This window comes from Pangasianodon hypophthalmus, chromosome 17 (assembly GCF_027358585.1).
Source record: "Pangasianodon hypophthalmus isolate fPanHyp1 chromosome 17, fPanHyp1.pri, whole genome shotgun sequence".
NCBI lineage: Eukaryota > Metazoa > Chordata > Actinopteri > Siluriformes > Pangasiidae > Pangasianodon > Pangasianodon hypophthalmus.
Genome location: NC_069726.1, coordinates 1,553,850 through 1,576,480, shown reverse-complemented (window position 1 = coordinate 1,576,480; position 22,631 = coordinate 1,553,850). Strand labels below are relative to the sequence as shown.

At 40.0% G+C, this 22,631-nt stretch overlaps 2 protein-coding genes across 2 annotated transcripts; both read left to right on the top strand.

The window, feature by feature from the left end:
• Positions 1-99: 99 nt before the first annotated feature.
• On the top strand, positions 100-9,114 carry LOC113524157 (uncharacterized). Its single transcript, XM_026910300.3, has 4 exons — positions 100-818; positions 2,433-5,071; positions 5,307-5,381; positions 6,663-9,114. Exons 2-4 carry the CDS (start codon positions 2,496-2,498, stop codon positions 6,910-6,912), a joined length of 2,901 nt encoding a protein of 966 aa, XP_026766101.3. The 5' UTR covers positions 100-818; positions 2,433-2,495; the 3' UTR covers positions 6,913-9,114.
• Positions 9,115-19,855: 10,741 nt separating this feature from the next.
• Positions 19,856-22,336, top strand: hrh2b (histamine receptor H2b). Its single transcript, XM_026910315.3, has 2 exons — positions 19,856-20,515; positions 20,920-22,336. Exons 1-2 carry the CDS (start codon positions 19,859-19,861, stop codon positions 21,355-21,357), a joined length of 1,095 nt encoding a protein of 364 aa, XP_026766116.3. The 5' UTR covers positions 19,856-19,858; the 3' UTR covers positions 21,358-22,336.
• The last annotated feature ends 295 nt before the right edge of the window (positions 22,337-22,631 follow it).

Below are 22,631 nucleotides of genomic sequence, written 5' to 3'. Positions count from 1 at the left end.
GTGAATGCGGTAAATTAAGCAAGTGGGAAATATTTCATTTTCATACTTCATGAGTATGAAAATTTGAGCTGCATGAGATGAAAATAACATTTTTACGGCAAAAGGCAGGTAAAATAAAAATAAATGAAATAAGGAAATAAAAAGAGAGCAAGAAAGAAAGAAAGATGTTTTGTTTTTAGAGTAAAGAAGAAAAGATGGACATCCCTAAGCATCATTTGATTGTCTGTTTCTATTTGTTGTTGGTACTTTTCACACAGCCCCTTACCACTCTCCCTCTCTTTCTCTCCCTCTCTCCCTTTCCCTCTCTCTCTTTTGCGCTGCTTCTCTCTCTGCCTCTTCATGCCCTCTTTCACACATAGATACACATCCAGTGCTGGGTCAGAGGCTTCCTAATTTCAGCTGAAATGAGGGAATGAGGGAGGGCAAGCAGGAGGGAAGATAAAACGGGGAGTGGAAAAGAGAGAGAGAGAGAGAGAGAGAGAGAAAGAGAGAGAGAGGGAAAGGGAGAGAGGGAGAGAAAGTGCGCAAGACAGAGGATGCAGATCGATATCTCTTGCTGCTTCAGCATGTAAAGGAGTGAGCGAATCAAAACAAACCAGGAGAGGAAAAACGAGGAGGAGAAGAGGGGGAACAGAGGACAGAGTCTGTCTCTTTGAGCATGGATGCTGCTTCTCTCACTCCCTATGACCAGAGCACACATGAGACAAGACTGCTCTTCTGCTCTAATCATGTGAGATTCCTGGTTCACTCGTTCTCTAGAATGGATCCTCAGATCCACGGCATGAGGAAGAGGATGCTTCTCTCCATGCTCAACGCAGGTACGTTCTGGAAGGATGCCTGATCTGAGATGGTGCAAAGTTTCAGTGTTTGGCTGTCATATTGCATATAAATCACGTGATCATATTAAAGCAGTGCAGCTAATTAGGTTCAGAAAGCAGCAAGAGCCCCAGGCTGAGTGGACTTTGGAGTTTGGAGCTTTTTTTTTTTCCTGAGATTTTCTGAGATGACAGATCGACTTGACATGTACATGCATGACATCAAGAGATGGAGAGAGCAGCGCCCACAGGGACAGGGGTGTTTTATGCAGAGACACTGGATGCAGAATGGGACAGAGGGAGGGAAGGAGGGGGCAGGGTTGAGGATGAGGAAGAGTGGTTGCTTGCTTATTGCACAAAGTGAGTAAATGTGAAGAGGCTGTATAACGTCCCACTGCAGCTATGAGATGTGATATATGGCTCAAGAGTATATCAGCCCCCCTCAACACCAGGTACCAGTTCTCTTTCTTTTATCCTTATGAAAAAAAACTCCTGCTGTGAGTTATGCATCAGTAAATTTCTTAAGCATCAGTAAATTTTGCCGTCGTTCACTGATTCCTCTCCATTTTGACAGGGTTTAATGAAGTCGTTAGAATTAATGCATAAATTACCCACCTCCTTAAGGTGAGCTAAATTAAGGAGAGGACAGCAGGCAGTCAGGCACAATGCCGACGCCAGAGAGCACCAAGCGGACATGGACACACACACACACACACAATTTACCTGTCACGCTGTGAGAATACAATTATCAATCTGGATCGCTTTACCTGAGTTACAGAACTCATGACATTCAGTCACAGATTGTTTCACAGAGTTTACTACCCATGTATTTTCTCTCGTCAGTCACCTTTACAGGGAATACCTTGCAAAATCAATGGACTGAGTGATGTTCAGGTCATAGGCTCTGAAACAAGGAGGTAAAGTAGCAGCCAAAGCATACTTCACTTGTTTTATGAAGAAATATTACTCTAAAGTTGGCATAACTGTATCACATTTCACATACCAGGTAGTTTTTTTTTTCCTAAAGTATAAGTGTGAAAAGCGAATTTAAAAGATTCAATGATCTAAATCTACAAAAGACCCCAGTACTAAGAGAGTGCCAATTCTCTAGCTTTTTATCACTAGACTTGTTTACATTGTAATCATTAATTTTATATTCATATCTGTGTTTCAGAATCATTTTGCACATTTACTGAGACCAGCATCAATTGATATACAGTGATTTGATTGTTATGCTATGGTGATTTTTCATTCTGCAAAGCAAGCTTGCTGTTCAGTATTCATAGAGTTCCATGCATCACAAGCCAAGCTGTTCATTCACACGCCGGACAAATGTGTTTCCAGAAAACAAGCGCACTCATCAGAATCACTTGGCACATTCACCTAGGCCAGTATAGACTGATACGGGCTCATCTGATTATTATGCTCGGCCGATTTTTTATTCTGGAAAGCAAGCTTGCTGATCAGTATTCACACAAACGCTTATCTGCAGCCAAGCTGTTCATTCGTGCACAAGGGAACAAGAGCACAAAACAAGTGCCCTTGTCACTTTATCTGCCCTTGAGCATTACGTAGTCAGAAGTCACCTCTCTTTGTAACTTTGCCCTTTTCCCTCAGATGTACACCCATGGCCGAATGGCATGACTTCTGCTCTGGAGTCCTGCTGAGCTTGCCGTGGTGATGGGAAGACGGGCAGCTGATCTGGCCACTCCAGTGCCAGTGTCTGAAATGCCAGCTTTGGTGGGAGTTCGCGATTGGAGGACAGCCAACGGAGAGGCAGGGCTTACCTGTGCTCACCAGTGTAACGTTGGGGTACAAACATCGCCAGCCATACGGACCTGCCAAGAGAGCCATCTTGTCATCCAATCAGATAAGAGGACAACCATTCCACCCAACGGGCACATCCCTGTTGAAGTGGAGGGCAGAAAAGCACAAAAAAGGAGTGCTTTCTTTAAACACCGGAGCCTTGAGAATAAGGTAAAGAAGGGTGTGACATTCCAAGGTGTGGATGACGATGATAATGATGTTGACGCTTGTAGAGGCAATAAAGCTGAAATGCACTCTGACGCTCAGACAATCCATACCAACACACATCGGGCCAATGGCCATGTTAAAGGAAAGAAGGAATTCCGCTTCACCAACGGCAGCGTGGTCGACTCAGAGGTGATGGGCGGGATCAGCAGTGACATCAGTGAAGGGGAGTCGTCGACTCCACGGCTCAAAACTACAGTACACTCTGGGAAGAGGAAGGTTCCTCCATGTTCACCTCCTCACAGATTCCCATTGAGGATTTGCAGCAAATGTGGAGGGAGGCAGAACCCAGTAGCCACAGTTCTCTTCACCACCACAAAGGATGCCACTTCGCCCTGCTCTGCTGGCTCGGAGAGACTCAGATCTAGTCCTGCAGCTCCTCTGGTCTCAGGAAAAGAAACAGGAGCCTCACTTTCTCCTCCAAACACTGAGACTGAGAAATACGGAGTTACGCAAATGAACAGAGGACCTGCGGTGACATGGCCTCCTCCTAACCTAAATAGCAACCAGCTATTATCATCCACGCAGGAGGGAGAAGCGTTAAAACTCTCCAAACATCAATCAAGCTGGAGATACAATGGCCTTGGCCTTCCACACATACATAGTGACACTCCAGTTAGTCACACGTCATCTGCAGATACGCACACAGTTGCAGGGAGTGCAATTCAGGAGACAGGCATGCACACACAATCAGACCTCTGCTCTCATAAGCCGGCATCACTGTCACACACACTCACGCTCCAAGAACCAAGACCCTCCATTCTCACACCATACTCACAACAATATTCCAGCCTTAAAACAGTCTCCCAATCCATCACCCTGAAAGACACAGACTCCACACCAAAGAAAAAATCACACACACAGAGCAATATCCTGACTCACACCTCACACGCTGCTATGTCAAACCATACTAACATCCATCCAAAGTCTTCAGCATCTGTCCATTCACCTATAATCACTAACGATCAAAGCTTAGGACAGAGCGCCAAACCTTTCAGCACTTCACACCCTAGCAGAGACACCCAAGTCTCAAATGGATTAGAGATTGTACAAAACACACACTCGAGGCCTTCAAACTGCTTGCATGCAAATCCAAGCACTAAACCTCAAAGCACATCGCAAATCCATTCCAGCACTCATCCTAAACTCACATCCACCACAGACTGTGCCAAACATCAACCTGCGCAAACACACTCTCTGACCACTGACATGTCCTCACCCTTATCGCTGTGCACAACCTTGTACTCCAAACCTTCCATACCACTTCCATTTACAGATGTCAAACCACATAGCATATTAAAGAACCAACAATCGAACCCTTCACAAACCTCAAACATAAATGTCCATACCAGCACCTCACTTAACCCATGTCCTGTCACAACAGTGAGTCTTTTAACCCAGTCCAACACAGTTACAATCACTCAAGCATTTATGGAAATGCATTCGTACGGCATGGATGACCCTAAAACAGACACACAGAGTCGATCTCTTGTACAGTTAGAGGCTCATGTTAAGTCTGTGCCAGAAAAACTGGCAGACAAAAAAAAACTTTGCAAATCATCATCAACAACTTTGGGCTCTGCTAATCCTCCTTATAAGGTAGCAACAAAGACAGTGACAGCTACAAAAACAGGTTGTGAATTTGTCACAGACGTAGATAGTGGGAGCCACGTGCAAGCTAACTGTGAACTCCTTGCAACTTCAAAATCACAAACCGTACACCAGCAATCCACACCTCAGCATCCTGCCAGTCCTGCAGCCTCCATAACACCTAATGAACCTAACACCATGGGTTCACTCTCAAGCCAACCTCCAAGACCGTTCCACCCACACCCACTGCATCCAGCAATTAAATTATTAATCGAGGTCACTGGAAACAAAAGGACAAATATAGATTCAAAGCCAAATCCATTTCTACTTTCTTCTTCTATGCCTTCAGACCAGATCCTGAACTCTCAACTACATCAAGAGCTAGAGACTGCATCACAGACAAGCATTGTTTTACCTGTTAGTGGACCTGTCTCAAATGGCGGCTATGCCCTCACACACTACCACCCTCCCTCTTTGGTTCTGCTGTCACGCAGTTCCCCCGAGAGCAACAGGGGTCAGGACCTTCAGAAGAGGCTAGAGAGAGTGGAGGCAAATCTGCAGGCCAAACAGGAGCGAGTCACAACACTACTCAACATCATCCAAGACCTGGAGATGAGCCATGCACTCAGTAAAGGGTGAGAGAAAAAGATTTATATGGAGGGCATGTGAAAGAGTAGAGGTGATTGAATATAATTTTAAGAATTGCAAGTCAAGTCATATTTTTGTGCAATCTAGTGCACTGTATGATAAAGTTCAGCATTTTTTAACTGTCTCCTGAGAGCAATTAGGAAAAAGATTCAAAGGCTGAAAAAATGCAGTGTTCTTTGCTTCATTTTTCTCCGCTCCATTTCCTGTTGCTCGTCTCTGCAGACGCCGTTGTTTCAGAACCGGCCAGGATTTAAGCGATTGCTCCACCTGCCAGGAGACAGCATGCATCATTTACAGGTGAGTGAGAGTTCGAAAGCTGACACAGTTTCCCTGAGGGCAAGCTTTTGGCACCCAGCCCTGCAACTCCACACAAACTTATGATACGACAACAAATATGCTCGCCCACTCAACTCTTTTTTACCATCAGGGGTCCTGTGCTGGTACCAGAGTTGGTGCTGGTTCTGGGCCAGAAGCACCAGCGAGACTTTTTACGAAGCATCCAGCACTTCGCCCCTTTTTGAAAGCTGAACTATTACATACCCTGATGTTGTTATTCAATTCCTGATGATGCCATCTGTTAAGCAGATGTTGTTGGAAAAAAGAAATATGCAAGACCTTACCAAGTGCAGAACAGAAAATGTGAAGAGAATTTAGGAAATGTCACTTTTTAGACCATGAGGTGAGAGTTAACATCATGTGTTAGCATCTAGCCATCAAGCTGAAGTTGTGGGTATGTTAAATCCTGTAAACAAGCCATGGGTAGCCTGGCTTCTTGACAAAATGGGATCTAGTTGTAGCCAGTTCCTACCTGATGCCAGAGTTTAGTCTATTGCTCAACAACTACCTTAGGGCTGAAAGCTAACATAAGGCTAGAAATTACTGCTATCACAGTTTCATTGGAAGCTGACCATGCTGGAAGGTGTGTTACCTGCATTATTCTGTATACATGGTCTAACAGACACTCATTTTTGGCAAGTGTTGTGTTGATTGTCAGAGGAGAAAGGAAGGCTATCTCAGACTGCTATGATCAGTATTTTAACTTAGACAGCTGTGCCTTTCTGGAGACCCAGTTTGGGAGTTTGGAACCATTTTTGACAGAGAAGGAAAAAAAATCCACCCTGAAAGACATCCGTATTATTATTACTATTTTTTTAAAGAAGTGATCTTCACTGCCATCCAAGATTTTTTTTGTTATAAAATTTTGAGTTTTGCCATTCAGCTACATGCTGGTAGTGGTGCAGTGGGATTTAGCCCTCGCTTCATCTCTACCTAAAGTGAGCTGTGCAGCGGTGCTTTAGTCCTTCAGTCTGTCCACATCTCTCACCATATCTGTACACTCTCCTCAAATAGATCTGGTTCCAAAGCTTCACATTTCAGGCTAATACCACCACTCTCTGCCATAACTCTGAGCAGCTGTATCGTATAGCTACACTGCATTCGGGGGTCCAACATTTACTCTAATCACTAAGCACACCACAAATATTTCAATAGAAATATATTAATAAATTTCCCATGAAATTTCCTATGTCCCTGTGTCGTTGAAAGATCATTCTCTCTATTTCTCTTTCTCTTTGTCAGTGTGGAGTATGACTTCCGGCAGCAGGAGCGACGATTCAGGGATGTCTTAGAGCCTCTGGACTCCCCAGTGAGAGAGATCTGGGAGGGGGTTAACATGGACATGCTCTCCTTTTTCACCTTGCTAAAACAGAACCAGGCACCATCTCAGACCAGCAATCACACTGAGCCAGGAATCAGGAGTAAAGTCAAGAAAAAGAAACTCTGCAGGAAGATTTTGAGCTGGCTACCTCGAAAGGTCCAAAGGAAGTAAATCAGTCCTGCCATGGTTCCTCGTCTTTATTTTTACATTTGAATAAACAGACTCCATTTTGCTATAAGACGGATTAATAGCAGCATCATAATCTATCCACTTGAATGAGTCTGGTAGATCCAGAAAAACGGACAGACCATGAGATTTGGGAACAGGAACTGCTGAAGTAAAACTGCACGACTTGACAAGATCTTCCATGCCAAATCAGTTAACAGCATACCTTCCCATCCTGATCCTTTACATCCTTCAAGTAGTGACATCATGTAGGGAACATGGCACTTCTAAAGACCATTCATGCTCGTTTATTAACTTAAGAAGTAGATGGATATTAATATAAGAGTTTCTTTTTGCGATTGGTTTTGGGGTGGACTGGGATCAGCTATGGAGATACTGCCTAGTGACCCTGTTGTTTTAACCATTTGCATCTTACGTCAGAACTTCAGAACAATAAACCAGAGATACAAAAGACTCAAAAATACACCCTTGTTATTTTTGGGTCTTGTTTTGCCAAGTGCTAGCATCATGCAAGTATGCACTTAGAAGCAACACACCCTGTGTTAACACCATTATAGACAGCGTAGAGCTTCTGTCCATCCAAATGCATGTGCCTTTACACAGGTACACATGTAGGGCTCATATTTATCTGTGTTTTATGAATTCTGAATTTGCACATACAAAAAGCTGAATGGATATGACAGAGATTTAAAATAATTTTAAATAAATATTAGGATTGTATTCTTGTCTCAGGTGGAAAAGTGGAATCAGGGGCTTAGTAAAGCCCACTTTCACAGAACTTCACAGTTCTCCAGTAAATAGCTGTGCTGCCTTAATATAATGGCATAAAAAAAACTAGTTTTAGCTACCTGTATTACTAAACTCAACTCGACTTTAGGACTGGCCAGATATATTAGCACACCAGCACATTCCAATAGTGCAGGAGAATTCAACTATTATTTATAGAGATTACATAAATTTCCTTGCTTACACAGATGCTTGCATGTCACATTTTGACTAGTGTCATGATCAGAAACTTAGAGTTGCTAACAACTGGCCAGTTTTTTTTTTTATGTTTATCAGCTCTGCTACACCCCAAGGTTTTTTTTCCCAAATTCTCAGTTTGAAATCTGCCAGGTGATGACATGGGCAGATACATAATAAAGCTATGTACTGGCATACTGGCAGGTAAAATGTGTACCACTAATGCTAAGACAAAGGTAAACAACACACAGTCAAAAAATATCCCATATTATCCCACTACTAGCTAATGGCATTTAGTTCCTTAGCTAGCAACTGTTACCAATTCTAATGTATTATCTCTTGATTGGCAAGACATTGTCCCAGTATTACATTTAGCCTGGACACATCCATAAATGGTAAACAGATAGCTAATAAACATTCTGATAAACAGCATATGTATCTATCAAGGGTAATGAAAATGTTTTTTAGAATAAATAATGATATAGCAAGTTTTTTGTTAGAGTTTCTCCATGATGCCGTCTTGTTGAGCCTCTTCTCTATACTCAATCCAGACTGAGGTATTCTCCAGGTGGTTGAGTGAGACTCAGTGCCACGCCCAATGGCTTCTCAAGGAAACTGCACTGCTCAAAGTCTCAGAATAATCTGAAACCTTTTGGGGTTTGTGAAGAGGCTTCAGACTGAAAGAAAAGCTTGCTGGAAGAGTTCAGTGAGGCATGATGCTACGCAACCTGATACGAATGCATACACAGATATTCTCTCCCTGGGTCTCTCCGGGGCTGAGTGAGGTTTTATTGCGGAATGTCTTAACGTGAGAGTTTGGTCATAAATTAAATGTGCATAATTACCTACGTACCTCAAATGTAATCATTTTTAATTGCTGAAACTTGCATGTTTAGCACATTTTCTCAGATTTAAATCTTTAGCAAAATTTTGCACCAACAATTAACTATAGGCTTGTAAGACAAACTTGTAAGACATACTTCACACAATCAAACTCTGTTTGTCAAGGCATTAGAAATGACTTTATACCACAGCACTGTTGAATTATTCTGACAGTAGCACAGTTGATGTGCTCAGTCTAATACGTTATTGTTTCTATAGTAACAGTTCACTCACAAGGACTCGTACAATGGATACTCCACATAAACGGATTAAAGAAAGTGTGTAATCATTCGTATGGTAAAGTTGTCTGTAAGGAGGCATTTATTTACTATTTATGGAAGGAGTGTTGGTGCTTTGTAATAGTGAGAGGTTAAGCTGTTGTAAGTTTACCTTTATGTAATAAAGAGAGAGAAAAGAGGGTTGTGAGGGAATGACTTTTATAGCTGCCATAATGTAAGTTATAAGAGGAACTAGCTTGTTTCATGGACATTCCACAGCATTAAGCATAAATGGATATAAAGTACAATGTATTGTTCTTTAATAGATAAAAAAAAAATGGTAGGGTTGCTGTGGTAGAATAAAACAATTCAGAACGTGCTGCTATAGAAAAATAAACTAAGTCAGAGTGGGTTTATCCATTTTTATATTAACATGTGATTCCTCTTTAACACAGTGAGGCCCCAATCGTGTTCCGAAATTATCACACAATTTGACCTCACTGGCTTTCCATAAAGGGCATCTTAGCAAATCTAAATTCCTCAGCTCCAGTCCTGCACAAGAAAAGATGTTCAGCCAGTATAACAGTCTGAAAACGGATAACATCTCTGCCATGGATAACAAGGAGAAGTGATGGGAATAAATATGGAATAAACCAAAATGATATCTCGAGTGTGTGTTCCTGTTGGTCCAAGATTGTGTGAGATTGTGTGTGCTATTGGCTGGCCTTGAGCCCTTCAGTATTTTCAACATAACATGTCCAAGCTATTCTGAGGTGGTTGAGTGAGACTCAATGCTGTCCCTGGTGGCTACTCAGAGAAAGTGCAGGCTCCAAGGCCCAGAACAGTCTGAGGCCTTGTGAAAACTGCACTGAATTCATGTGAACATATCTATTGCATACACCTCTGTACATCTATCTCTGCATTCTCCTCTCTCTCACTCTCTCACAAACCCGAAGCACGCCCTAGTAACCTTCTGATGAATAAGCACGCACCAGGAGAAATGTGCTATTTTGGAACAGGTTCTGTCTTAACGTAGATCTCAAGAAAAAAAAGAGAAATGAAAAACCAAACAGAGCTGCTCAGTGGCTGTAATCTCACAGGAGCTGGAAATGTCAAGAGCTTTCTTCAGTCACACCACAGGCTTTATGATGAAGAACAAACACAGCTCACAGCCTACAGGAGAGACATTAGCAAGCTAATAATGACTACAGGGAAGGAAGAGTTAGATGAGTCTGAATACTTCTCTTTAGATGAACAAATGAATAATTCTTTTTTTTTAATTGCCCCGATCAGAAGTCTGCAGCCGTAGGACAGAGCTCAGTGCTTCCTTAATAAATGCTAAATGTTCTCCTGTCCTGTTGGTTGGTGTGTGTGAGAGTCAGCATCAGATCAGTGGAGTGTGAGACAATTATAGGATCATGTGTGTGTGTGTATCTGTCCAAGCAACACTTCTCTCCTTCTATCTCAGTCTGTGTTTCTCTTTCACACACACACTGTCACACCTTGCGGCCAATCCGAATCCAGAATTCAACAACACAGTAGGATATTAAGGTATACATTCCACATTTTGTGCTTATTCTGGATTACTGATTGATTGACTTGATTGAAAAAGGCACCTTTCTGCATAAGTACAACCTGATTATCTGCACTACGTTAAAAGTTTAATTCAATTTCAATTTCATTCCCATCATCCCAGAGACATTAGGTTCCTATTTACTGTTTCTCCCTCGTTATGTCTGTGTCTGTAAATGGAATCACTTCTGTTTGTTTGAGGGGTTCTTCAGTGACTCAGAGTGTTTTGGAGATGCAGTGTGCTCCCTCCCAGCAGGACAGAGTGGGCAGAGTGGGACACGAGGACACACACTTCTTCCCTCCATCTTTCGCTGACAAGCACACAACTCCTGTCTCCGCGGGGTGCCGTCCTCCTGAACGCAGGCGCTGGGGCTCAGAGCAACATCTGTGTGCCGAGATGGAAAGTCTGCATTCACCACGACGAAAATGCAATGAGACAGAGCGCAGCAGAGGGAAGGACACACACACACACATCTAAATATCCATATATACACAAAACACATACTCAACAATGCACACACATATCCACACAAAGCACACAGTCCAAGAATTTCACGACCCAAATATCCATAGATAAATATTAAACAAACATTCGAGAAAAATTACACACACACACACACACACACACACACAAATATCCACATGCATATAAGGACTTTAAAAATGGATTTCATTCTCACTGAAGCCAAATAAGTCTGAAAAAAGAAAGTGAAAAATTTAGAGAGAAAAATAACCAATCACAATGTTGTATATAACCTAAAGACCACTGGCATTTAAATTATTGCTGCTCCTTTAAACTGTAAAGAATTTCTGTAGTGTCTGTGTTATCAGACTGATATAGCAGATCATGTGGAATTTGGGGCAGATTTTTACAGTTCTGGGAGATTATGCTGTATTATAGGAGCTTTAATTAACCTTTATTGTAGAATTCGGTCACCAGAAGCATTGACCTGATGCTGCAAAGGAACCACATTTGGCTCATTTTTCAATTTTTCTTTTTTTTTATTATTGCGTCATTCTAAAATTAAAAAAGAAGAGGGTAAGTTTATGTTAGCCTATCTAGGTAGCCTGATATTTTTAATATATGACCCATATAGCTTAATATTTTTCTGGGATTGACTGTGATGCACTGATACTCTTGTTGTCACTGGTCATTTGGTCATTGTGTAATTTGATCCATTATATTTGTTATTTTGTTAACCACACACAGGTGAACCTATTCATTCATTACTGGCTCATTTTCCGTAACTCCTCCCATTCACAGCCACAACTTGACCACGCCCCCACTGCCACAATAAAAAATGTAAAACTACTGTATATAAATTTAAATAAAACAACACACATTTTCAGTGACATTTTTGCAGTAATATAACTGCTATCAATACTACAGTCTTTAACACTCTATTTAAAAATACAGTATAATGTTTCAAACACACATTACAGTATGAATGGCATTAATATTAATTAGTCACTACCTGCAACTCTGCAGCAGGAAAGATATTGTAAATATGGTCATTTCTTACTGTATGACAGGTTTAAATGAATTAAATTAATAATAATGGGTTTAAAGTTCTGAAAACAAACAAGGAAGCTACATTTCTGATTCTCCACTGAAACTTAAATATTATTCAGCGTAGACCTGGAAAAGGCACATTCAGGGAAATTATAGTATTGCTCTTCGTTTATTTGGAAGAATAAGAATTTGAAAAAAATTTATCTCATGTTGATTTCTAACCACATCCCAAATGAGGTCAAGAGGAAATCTGATGTAGAATGTGTCTTTCCTCTGGGTTGCACTGACCTTTCAAATGTGACCTCCATGCAAGATTGTTAAAGATCATGGCACAGTTTCCAGCACACACACACACACACTCTCTCTCTCTCACACACACACACACACACACACACACACACACACACACTCACACACACACGTCTGCATAGGTATTTGCATCAGTATCATGCCACAAGCCCTGAAACGCCTCGAGACATACGGAACCATGCTGAAGGAGACACTCGGGTTCTCACAGCTCGTTAGCTCAGATGAGAATGATAGACAGGGACAGGATCGCAGCTCTGGGACACGCTTGTAATCCGCACTAATTGGCCCAGAAGTGCCACCGAGCGAGAGGAACGGTACTGACAGGAAACGTCCTTCTGCACACTGACACATCTGCAGCATGAAAACATGCACGTTCGCAAGAATACTGACATTAAAACATCCACTCATACACCATTATTCCTAATTCACTAATGTTCTATTACTTACTAGACTGAGGTGCAAGCAGCAGTTACAGCTTCAGATTTCAGATCCTATATGGCTGACATCTCTACTTTAAAATCGTATCATTTTTATGTAATAATAATAATAATAATAATAGTAGTCACAGAGAGCAATCTCTGGGGTCCAAGCACCATTTACAAATGACACCCAATATCTATATATCATCTCCAAACTCCCTCCAGGGGTAGTCCTGGTCTAAACAACGCCCACATCTGCTACAATCTTCTACAAGTCTGCAAGTTGCAGCTCAAAGTGCTTTGTAATCAGGTAGTGAAATTGAAATTAATGATTAACAGGTTAATAAAAACAAAATGAAATATAAAATGAATAATAAAAATATAAATAAAAGAATGAAACATGACTACAATTTTTAAAATTTTAAATTAAAAAATCCACAAAGATAAAATAAGATGAATGACAAAACTATAAATACAAACAGTGACATACTTTAAATAAAAAAGAACAAAATGAAACTTAAGTAAAATAAGTAAAATGTCATTTTTTATTGTTAATGTACAAAAGTTAAACCTCTTATTTTAATTTAGATAACTGTTAAATGGTATGTATTAATTTTAAAATGTGTTAAAAGTGTACAGACCATGACTTCCTAATGAAACATGTTGTTCAGAAGAAACAAAAAAAATGGGCCTTTCTCCTCTATTTGTAGGCCAAAACTGACACGTGATGTTCTTCTTTATGATTCTTAATATCCTGAACATCTCTCCAGTGATTTTTTTTCCATAGCATTATCTATGTAACATTATGTATACACAGAATATTATCTATATTCTATATGTTCATGATCATCTAAGCAAAACACAGTAGATTAAGGTTATGTTTATTTTGCTTTATTATCTGGCTTAATAAGTCAGCAATAAACACTCCACATACGTAAGCAGCGTACATTCATGTCTTATAAACAGGACCACTGACGATCTCCAACATCATATACGTTAATAATGACGGCAAATGGAACTCTCATTACGGAAACATGGACAATGTTCAACAATCAGATGACAATAAAAAGTTAACTCCATGTATTATAGCACTTTTTTGTTAAACTTCAAGCCTGACTTGTTTTAATGCAAAAATAGATTTATGTGTGAGAAATAGCTGTGAATTTATTTCATTAAAGTTACAAATTCCAGTTGACACTAGCACTGTTTTTAATCTATAAGCATATATTTTGATTTTATCCCACAGCTCTCTTAAATTCTGGATTGTGATTGGTCACAAGGTGTTGATTAATCTTCTAGAACAGCAGCTCTGACAGTAGTGCAGCTGCAAATCACAGGATTATATTAATGCACTCGTTATAATACGTTATTCTAATATTTGTGTAATCAGTGATATGGTGAAATATTCTTCAACTTTTATGGAAGGAGTCTCCAGTGTCAGCACTTTGTAACAGTCAGAGGTAAAACTATTCCTTAAACTCTTCAGGACAGAGGCGTTTACGCTTTCTCAGTTTCTCTGTAACATGACAAGCTTCCATTTATTTTTTTGTCTTATTAACTTCAAGAGAAAGGAAAAAGAGAGGCTGGTGAGGGAACGACTGTTCATCGCTTCTATAACATAAGTGAGAACAGTGAAAACATTAAATATAATTATAAAATAATAAACTGTATGATGTGTTGTTTCTTAATAAATAAGAATCTTATTTATTAAGGATCTTTGGCATATTGCTGTGGTATAAGAGGATTAAAACACTTCAGGACATGGTGTTAGAGGACAATAATCAACTTCAGTGTGGTAACACATGTAACATGCTGTGATTTTTTTTCTAATTTATGTATTTATGTTAGTGAAATGTAATTTATTTACACCAATTTAATAATTTGAGTGTTAACTTACTTCATTACCCTCTTAACATTATCTCCGGTTAATTATTGCTAACTTTAACATCTGTTGCAGTAAATAATGTTCAGAAAATCTGTTCAGAAAATCTTTATGTTTTGATTAATTGCCACTAAGAGTGATGTAAAAAAACATAAAAGAAAATCCAGATGTTAAAAATTTAGACTTTTAGCCAGTGTACTTATAACATATGATTTGAAAAAGTCTACAAAATGCCAGGTACAAACAAACTGACGGACAGAAAGAGAAAAGAAAATAACAAGTGAGTTACTTTGAAACAGGCATTTCACAATATTGTCAAGACCTTTGACCTTTACTCTATGAAAAAGGTGATTTTATGGCTGGTGGCCAGCTCTGTAGGGATGAGCTATGGATATTCTTCATTCCTCAGATTTTCTGATGATGCTCCTGCTGTTCTGTCTACTCAGTGTGTACTATACTGTGTGTTTATTAGATTATGTTATGTCCCATGTTTACAGGCCACAGATTCATTTCTTGTATTAAGTTCAGCGAGGCTCGTTTGCGGTGCTGAGCAGACTGTCTCCGGCTCGAACGGACGAGCGAAAATTGAATGAGGGACAAAAGACAAGAGTCAAGGAGGAAAAAGAGTGAAGCCTAGGGGTGGGAGGGGACACGAGGAGACAAGAACAAAATGTGAGGTTGAGGACAAGTGAGTGAGTGAGGGAGAGCAATAGAGGTAAAAGTGCAAAGGGAGGAAAGAAGACATAAATGCAGACAGAGGACGCAGGATCCTGGAGAAATGAAGACACACTTTGGACTGCAGGACTCACAACACGCACTTGCACACCGTGAGTAAGTTAATAATAGTTCTAAATTATTTGAAGTTCATTAATATTTTTGACTTGTACAGAAATTTCACCCAAATTTACTACATTAGAACACATTTCCACATAATCCATTAGTGAAGGTAACTGAGTAGAAGGATTTCGGTAGACTGTGGATTGTGTGTGTGTGTGTGTGTGTGTGTGTGTGTGTGTGTGGTGATCTGCTTTATGTCCAAATAATGGCGGGAGGAGAGAGAGAGAGAGAGAGAGAGAGAGAGAGAGGGCGAGATTACACTCAGTTAAACTTGTTTAAAATAACCATTAAACCAAAAATTAACATTACACTGTGACCCTTTACCCCATGTACTCGAATACTCAGATGTACTTGATGTTTTGCATTGGAGCTACTAGGCTAATGTAGCTAACAAGTAATGTGGTAGTTTACGGCAGCAGCCTGTTGAACCAGCTGAAGTCAGGATGTAAAGTCGATCCTAAACCATACGTTTGTTTAAAACTAGCGCTGTGTAGGATTTCTGTTTCACCACATGAACCTAAGGTCAATAACTGTGTGTAAAGTCATCATAGATTAAAATTTGTTGACATGTTTCATCACCAGCCAAACAGAAACATGATCCAACATAAACAGGGAATATAACATCTGCGATCGGGACATGTCAAGTCTTTTTTTTTTTGTATAAAATACTGAATTGAACAGTTAGTCATATAGTTATAGTTAGTGGTGACTTTATTGATCCATTTCTCTTTTATTTTAGATTGGTACACACTTGTTCTGTACTGCTCTTTGAGTCTTTATGTCATAAATGGAATGTCTTCGTAGTAACAATAAAACAAAATGTGTATTCGATTTTATATATATATATATATATTTGTGGTGTATAGTGTCTTGTCAATCTCATTCATATTTTGCGCTACCTGAAGAGCTTAGATGGTTACATTTCTGAAATATAAACACATTAATAATACCCTGAATGAAGCAGTTACTGAAGATGAATGAATGAAAACAGGAAATGCATCACACAGTAAATACAGCAGATGCCATATACCAGTCTGACATAAATAAACATGGCACTTTTTTCTCTGACCATCCAAAAGAAAGTAAAAGAAAAACACCACACTCCCATGACATTTGAGCTCTGGTTAATGTTGTTGTGGTTCTTCAGGTTCCCCAGGTTTTCATTCCACCTCACAGAAAAAACACCCCCCAGAGGTGAAAAAGCTACGATGCTCCTCCACAGATCGCATCACAGTTATGATCTCTGTCTCAGCATGTGACTGAGGAGCACTTAGCAGCCCGCTCATGTTACACGCTGGCTTTATAGCTGCCGTAGTTATTTGTACACTTGTACTCCTCCTATTCCTCCTCAGAAACATGCTCTGTGTTGGACATGTGGATTGGCTGTGTGTGTGTGTGTGTGTGTGTGTGTGTGTGTGTGAGTGATCAACATCCCAACCAGGCTACTCATACCTTCCTCCAGTGTTTTGGGACAGACTCCCGATCCACAACTTTGGATTGGATCAGTGATTTAATCACTTTATTATCGTAACACACTCCATGTTGATGGGGTGGTGTGATTAAACAGAGTTACTGTTACCAACATGCAGTTGATTATTTTCCTATTGCAGCACATCCACGTGTTTTTATTACTCTTATACTACAGCATTTTGCCAACCATTCATTTTACTTCTTAAAGAATGACACGTTGTACTTTTTATAAATGTTATTAAGGCAAAAAGAAACTGTTACAAAGTGCTGGCTCTGGAGACTCGTTTGCTAAAAACAGACAATTACACAGTGTTTTTAATCCGTTTATGTGGAGCATCCTGTGAACGAGCTGTTACTATAGAAACGATAACGTATTAAAACGAGTGCATTAATATAAACCTGTGATTTGCAGCTCCACTACTGTCAGAGCTGCTTTTATAGAAAATTAATCAGCACTTTCTGACCAATCACAGTCCAGAAATCAACACTGGATTCTGTGGTATAAAATCTTATAAACCTGGTACATGTTTAATCCTGTTTTTTTTTGTTTTTTTTTTTAATCAAAGGTTCTAGTGAAGGTCACAGTCTCACCCTCTATCTAGAAGCTTCATCTGTAGATATACACTAAAAATATTTTTTTTACTGCAGCCTTAAATGGTTTCCTCCAGGGAGAAGTCACAAGAAGGCCACACCACGCTGTGTTTTTACGAGCGTGTGGAAAATAACATGTAGTTTTATATATATTGAGATTCTGCAATGCAGGAAGCTGTCGGGTTTTATGGGGAGCGTAAATAATCGAGCGCCGTTCGCCGTTGCAGACGAGGCCTCATTTGAGTGTGAATTTAAAACGGTCGTGTCTCGTGCTGAGACAAACGATGTGTGTGAAGCATGTGTAAACTCTGCTGCTGATCTTAAATCTGCAGCGAGGAGGACGCTAAAGGCATAATGCGATTCTTTCCAGGCCTGAAAGTGCCCTTGACTCCGCAGACGGAGGCGAGAGGTTTGAATCGCACGTCGTGCAGATGATGGCAGCAGATGGAGATAAAATTGTTCAGGGCTTTTCTCTCAAATAACATTTAATGCAGTTTCCTTCTCATCCACACTGTAAAACAACTACATGCAAAACACTGATGTTTTAGCCATTTTCATAGCTACACTTAACTTGTCATCAGTAATTTTATTGACCATAGCCATTCTGCTAGGCTGCAAAACTATTGGCACCCTTGTATTTTATCCATCACTGTAAAACGCAGCATCTCTGAGCGGATAATATTTGGGTGGGGATATGGTTTGTTTGTTTGTTTGTTTTCTCAGTACAACATTGTGTGTGTGTGTGTGTGTGTATGTGTGTGTGTGTGTGTATATACCAGCGCACCACCCAATCAGAAACTTACACTAATGAAGGCTATACGATGACTAACACACTGTGCATGGTAAAAGAAGACCAAAAAAGTAGAATTGTGTAATAAAGTTTAAAACAACACTACTGTTCACTTATTCACTTTTTTTAGGATATGTTACAAGACATTCACACACTTTTAATATCTTTATGTAATTTTGGTGCAACTGTGTAAAAAGCGAAAACAAATGTCAGATCTCTGACCTACACGAGGTGTCAAATTTAGGTCTAATAGTGTGCTGTATCTTGCAATTCATGCCACACTGATGTAAATGTGTTTGGATGTGATGTTTGTCTAAGCTGGTATCAGTGTATAACTGTCTGTGTGTAATCTGATTGAAGTTCTGATCTCATTACACTCGCTGTCTCAGCGTGTGATGGAGTGGCTCTTAGCAGCCTGGTCCTCCTCTGATCCGTCTTAATAGCTGCCATCGTCATTGTCCTGGTCATATGTCTCCAACTTGTACTGCAGCAACATTAAGCCAGCTCGGTCAAGGAAATATTTTAAAATCATTAAGATAATGGTTTGAGAAAACAATCTATAAGGTTTGCTGACATGGATCAAATGACCTTGAACACCGTTTTCCCTTAAAAGTGCAGGAAAATCTACATACATAGCACTTATTAATGTAAAATGTAAAAAATGCGCAACAGGAATTTTCTCATCTGAGCAATTCTTTTTAGGCCTGAGCAGTCACAGTATGACACACAGAAGACTAAAGCTCATTTTGCAACTCATTTCCTTTGGTGACCTTCCAGAAGAAGCAGTGCGGCAACACATCATGAGAAAGTGCATTCATTAACATTTTTGCCCTCTTACAATCTTACAAGCTTATCTGCCAGGACATGAATAGTTTTTTTGGTGGCATTTTACTGCAAAGATCACATGACCACCATCTCCCAGGATGAATTTATAACCTGCTCATACATTTTGTCTAATCAGTTGAAGTAACTTGTATTTCATGCCAATTTTCCAAAAATTTTTATTTTTATTTCTTAAAGAATGACATGTCAAACTTTTTATCCATTTATAGGTACATTTAATAAAACAACTTAGTTCCTGTTCTCACTTACTTTAAAAGCACCTATCTCTTTTTCCTTTCTCTTGAAGTGATTAAGACTTGTTGGAAATGTTGGAAAACTTAAAGTTATAGTTTTATCTCTGACTGTTACAAAGTGCTGACATAAATGTTAAATAAAGATCTCCTTCCAGAAAACTTCTGCAACCATATATATATAAAGTCTTTTATAAAATCTCATAATCCCATAACTTATGTTCAGCTATGAACATAAGTTGGACTAAACACCTTGTGACAGCTACATAGTGTCTGATATTTTAGAAAGTTCCTGTGTATGTACTCTGGGAATGTTGATATGTACAACTGTTTATTAGCAAAAGTGAATCAGGTTTCATGTGGGAAATATCATTTACAGTGTGATTCTGATTCAAACAGGAGGTAAGTGTTGATGAGTGAGGACGTTCAGCGGAGACGGCAGGGAGTCATGGTTTCCATGTTTTTCCGTTGGGTGGTGCTTGTGACGTTCATCGCATTCACCATTGGTGGAAATGTGTTGGTGTGTTTAGCTGTGGGCACAAGTCGTCGTCTTCGCCGCATCAGCAGCTGCTTCGTGGTGGCTCTGGCTGTAACAGATCTGCTTCTCGGCCTGCTCGTGCTGCCTCTCAGCGCCACGTTAGAGCTGCGCGGTGGTCGCTGGCCATTAGGGGGCGCCATTTGCAACATCTATCTCTCTATGGATGTGACTTTGGGCACCGCGTCCATCTTCACATTGCTTGCTATCAGCGTGGATCGTTATTTGGCCATCTCAGACCCACTCAGCTATACCACCAGGTTCACTCCAGCACGAGCAGCGGCAGCAATTATGGTTATTTGGATCCTTTCATTCACAATGGCCTTCGCTCCCATCTACATGGGCTGGAACACAGCAGATTTCCATGTGCAGAACCATGACTGGAGAATAGGGGATGAGGGAGATGAGGGACGGACTTGCCGTTATGAGTGGAACAATAATTATGTGCTGCTTGGTGTCTTCTGCATCTTCTTCTTCCCTCTGCTGGTCATGTGTGGGATGTACCATCGCATCTTCTGCATGGCACGTGAACAGGTATCTTTATCCTATCCACAGAGAAACTTTTTTTCTCGTTTTCTAAACGAGAATTATACACGTCCTTTATGGCAGAAACAGTGTGTCTTATATAGAATAATAGAACTTGCTCAGTGTTTTGCTTTGAATAATATATTAATGTTGCTTTGTAAGTAATTGATCACATGCTACAAAGGACAATTTTACACCTATTGTTTGGTAAAACATATAAAAAACACTCTGCCACCAAAAAAATTGCAGGATTGGTCATTCTGTAAAACTTGAGCTTGACTGGTCAGTGGCAAGTACAGCAAGGAATGTCCATAGTTCATGTTCTGCAGAAACACACTTGCATCAAATGAACCCTGTACACAGTTTCCAGAGAGAGAGTTCATCCCTTCATCCCTCGCTCTTTTCTCCCTCAGGTGCGTCGTATCCGTGCTGCCACTCCGTCTTTCACTCGTTCATCAACATCACTGAGGGGGGCCACTCTGAGGGAACACAAAGCCACCATGACTCTGGCTGCCGTGCTTGGAGTCTTCATCATCTGCTGGCTGCCGTACGTTGTCTTCTTCACCTGCATGGGCCTGAGGCGTGAGACCGAGCCACCCCGACTCGCACACTCCGTAGTGCTCTGGCTGGGTTACTTCAACTCGGCCCTGAACCCCATCCTGTACCCTGCCCTGAACCGAGACTTCAGACGCGCCTATGGACATCTGCTGCGCTGCAGGAACCCAAGCAAGAACACTTCCATCTCCATAAGAACCTCGGGAAAAGACAGAAGCATAATTTCTAATGAGTTTCACAGTGCAAATGAATGCAGCAAGTCATCCGTGGAGACGCATCTCAACCAGGAAGGTTAATGATGGTGCAAGTCCAGAACACATCAGCAAACACTGTTTATCTGTATTTATATAGGTTTTAGGTTTGTGCCTAATTACAAAACATGGACACAAGTACACCAGGATAAAGCTCTAGATGTATTTCCACTTGGTGTCAGCAAAATGAGAAGATAAGAGATAACAGGGACAGATTCTTGGAATAAAAGTGTGTTCCATGTTCCTCATCTCATGGCCTCGTAATATTATCTGGTATTCTCAAAATACCATTTTGAGAATACCAGATAATTTGTCACCTCAATATATTATTTAGTGGCCTCAACATATTAACCTGCCACCTAAGTATATTATCTTGTGTCTTCAATATATTAACTCATGGCCTCAAAATATTATCTCATGGCCTCCATATATTAACTCATGACCTCAATTTATAATCTAATAGCCTGAAAATATTAACTCGTAACTTCAATTTATTATCTCATGGCCTCAATATATTGTCTTGTGGCCAACATATATTAACTAGTGGCCTCAATATATTATCTCATGGTCACAATGTATTATCATGTGGTCTCAGTATATTATCTTGTCACTTCAATTTATTATCTCATGGACTCCATACATTGTCTTGTGGCCTCAGTGTGTTATCTAGTAGCCTCAAAGTATTAATTCTTCACCTTAATGTATTATTTCATGGTCTCAATGTTTTTTCTTGTGGCCCCAATATATTATCTCATAGCATCAATGTATTATCTCATGGCCTCCAGATATTAAATGTGGCTACACCTAATTAAAAATAAGCATCACGGCACCTCAGAAGCCCTGTAGTTTTAGTTTTTGTCCTGAATTTAGTGTAGTTTAAAAAAAAATTAAACCCAGTTTCCTCTGACACTAAATGTCACCAATCAGTCAGGATATCAGTGGAGCTACAATGCTACAACAACTAAAAGAAGCTTATAGCTATGTGTTTAGTGTAATGCAAGCTAGATGATTTTACATTTAGCATAAGGGGAAATGTGTTTAAAGATCCTTTATAGGCCGAATTTAAACTTTAATTTGTAAATAGAAGGACACAGTGAATGTAAACACTGTGTTATGTCCAGTTATTTTATGAGAAAAGGTTATTATTTAATTATTTAATATTAAACAGAATAGTGATGACTTTTGTATACTTTGTGCATAAATGGTGTACAAATAATAGAAACAGACTCTGTATCTAAATATGATATTTCATAGTTGCTTTAATATCCATATGGTTTTTATGTCCTCGTTTATTTTCTATGCACCATCTGTTTGGCGCT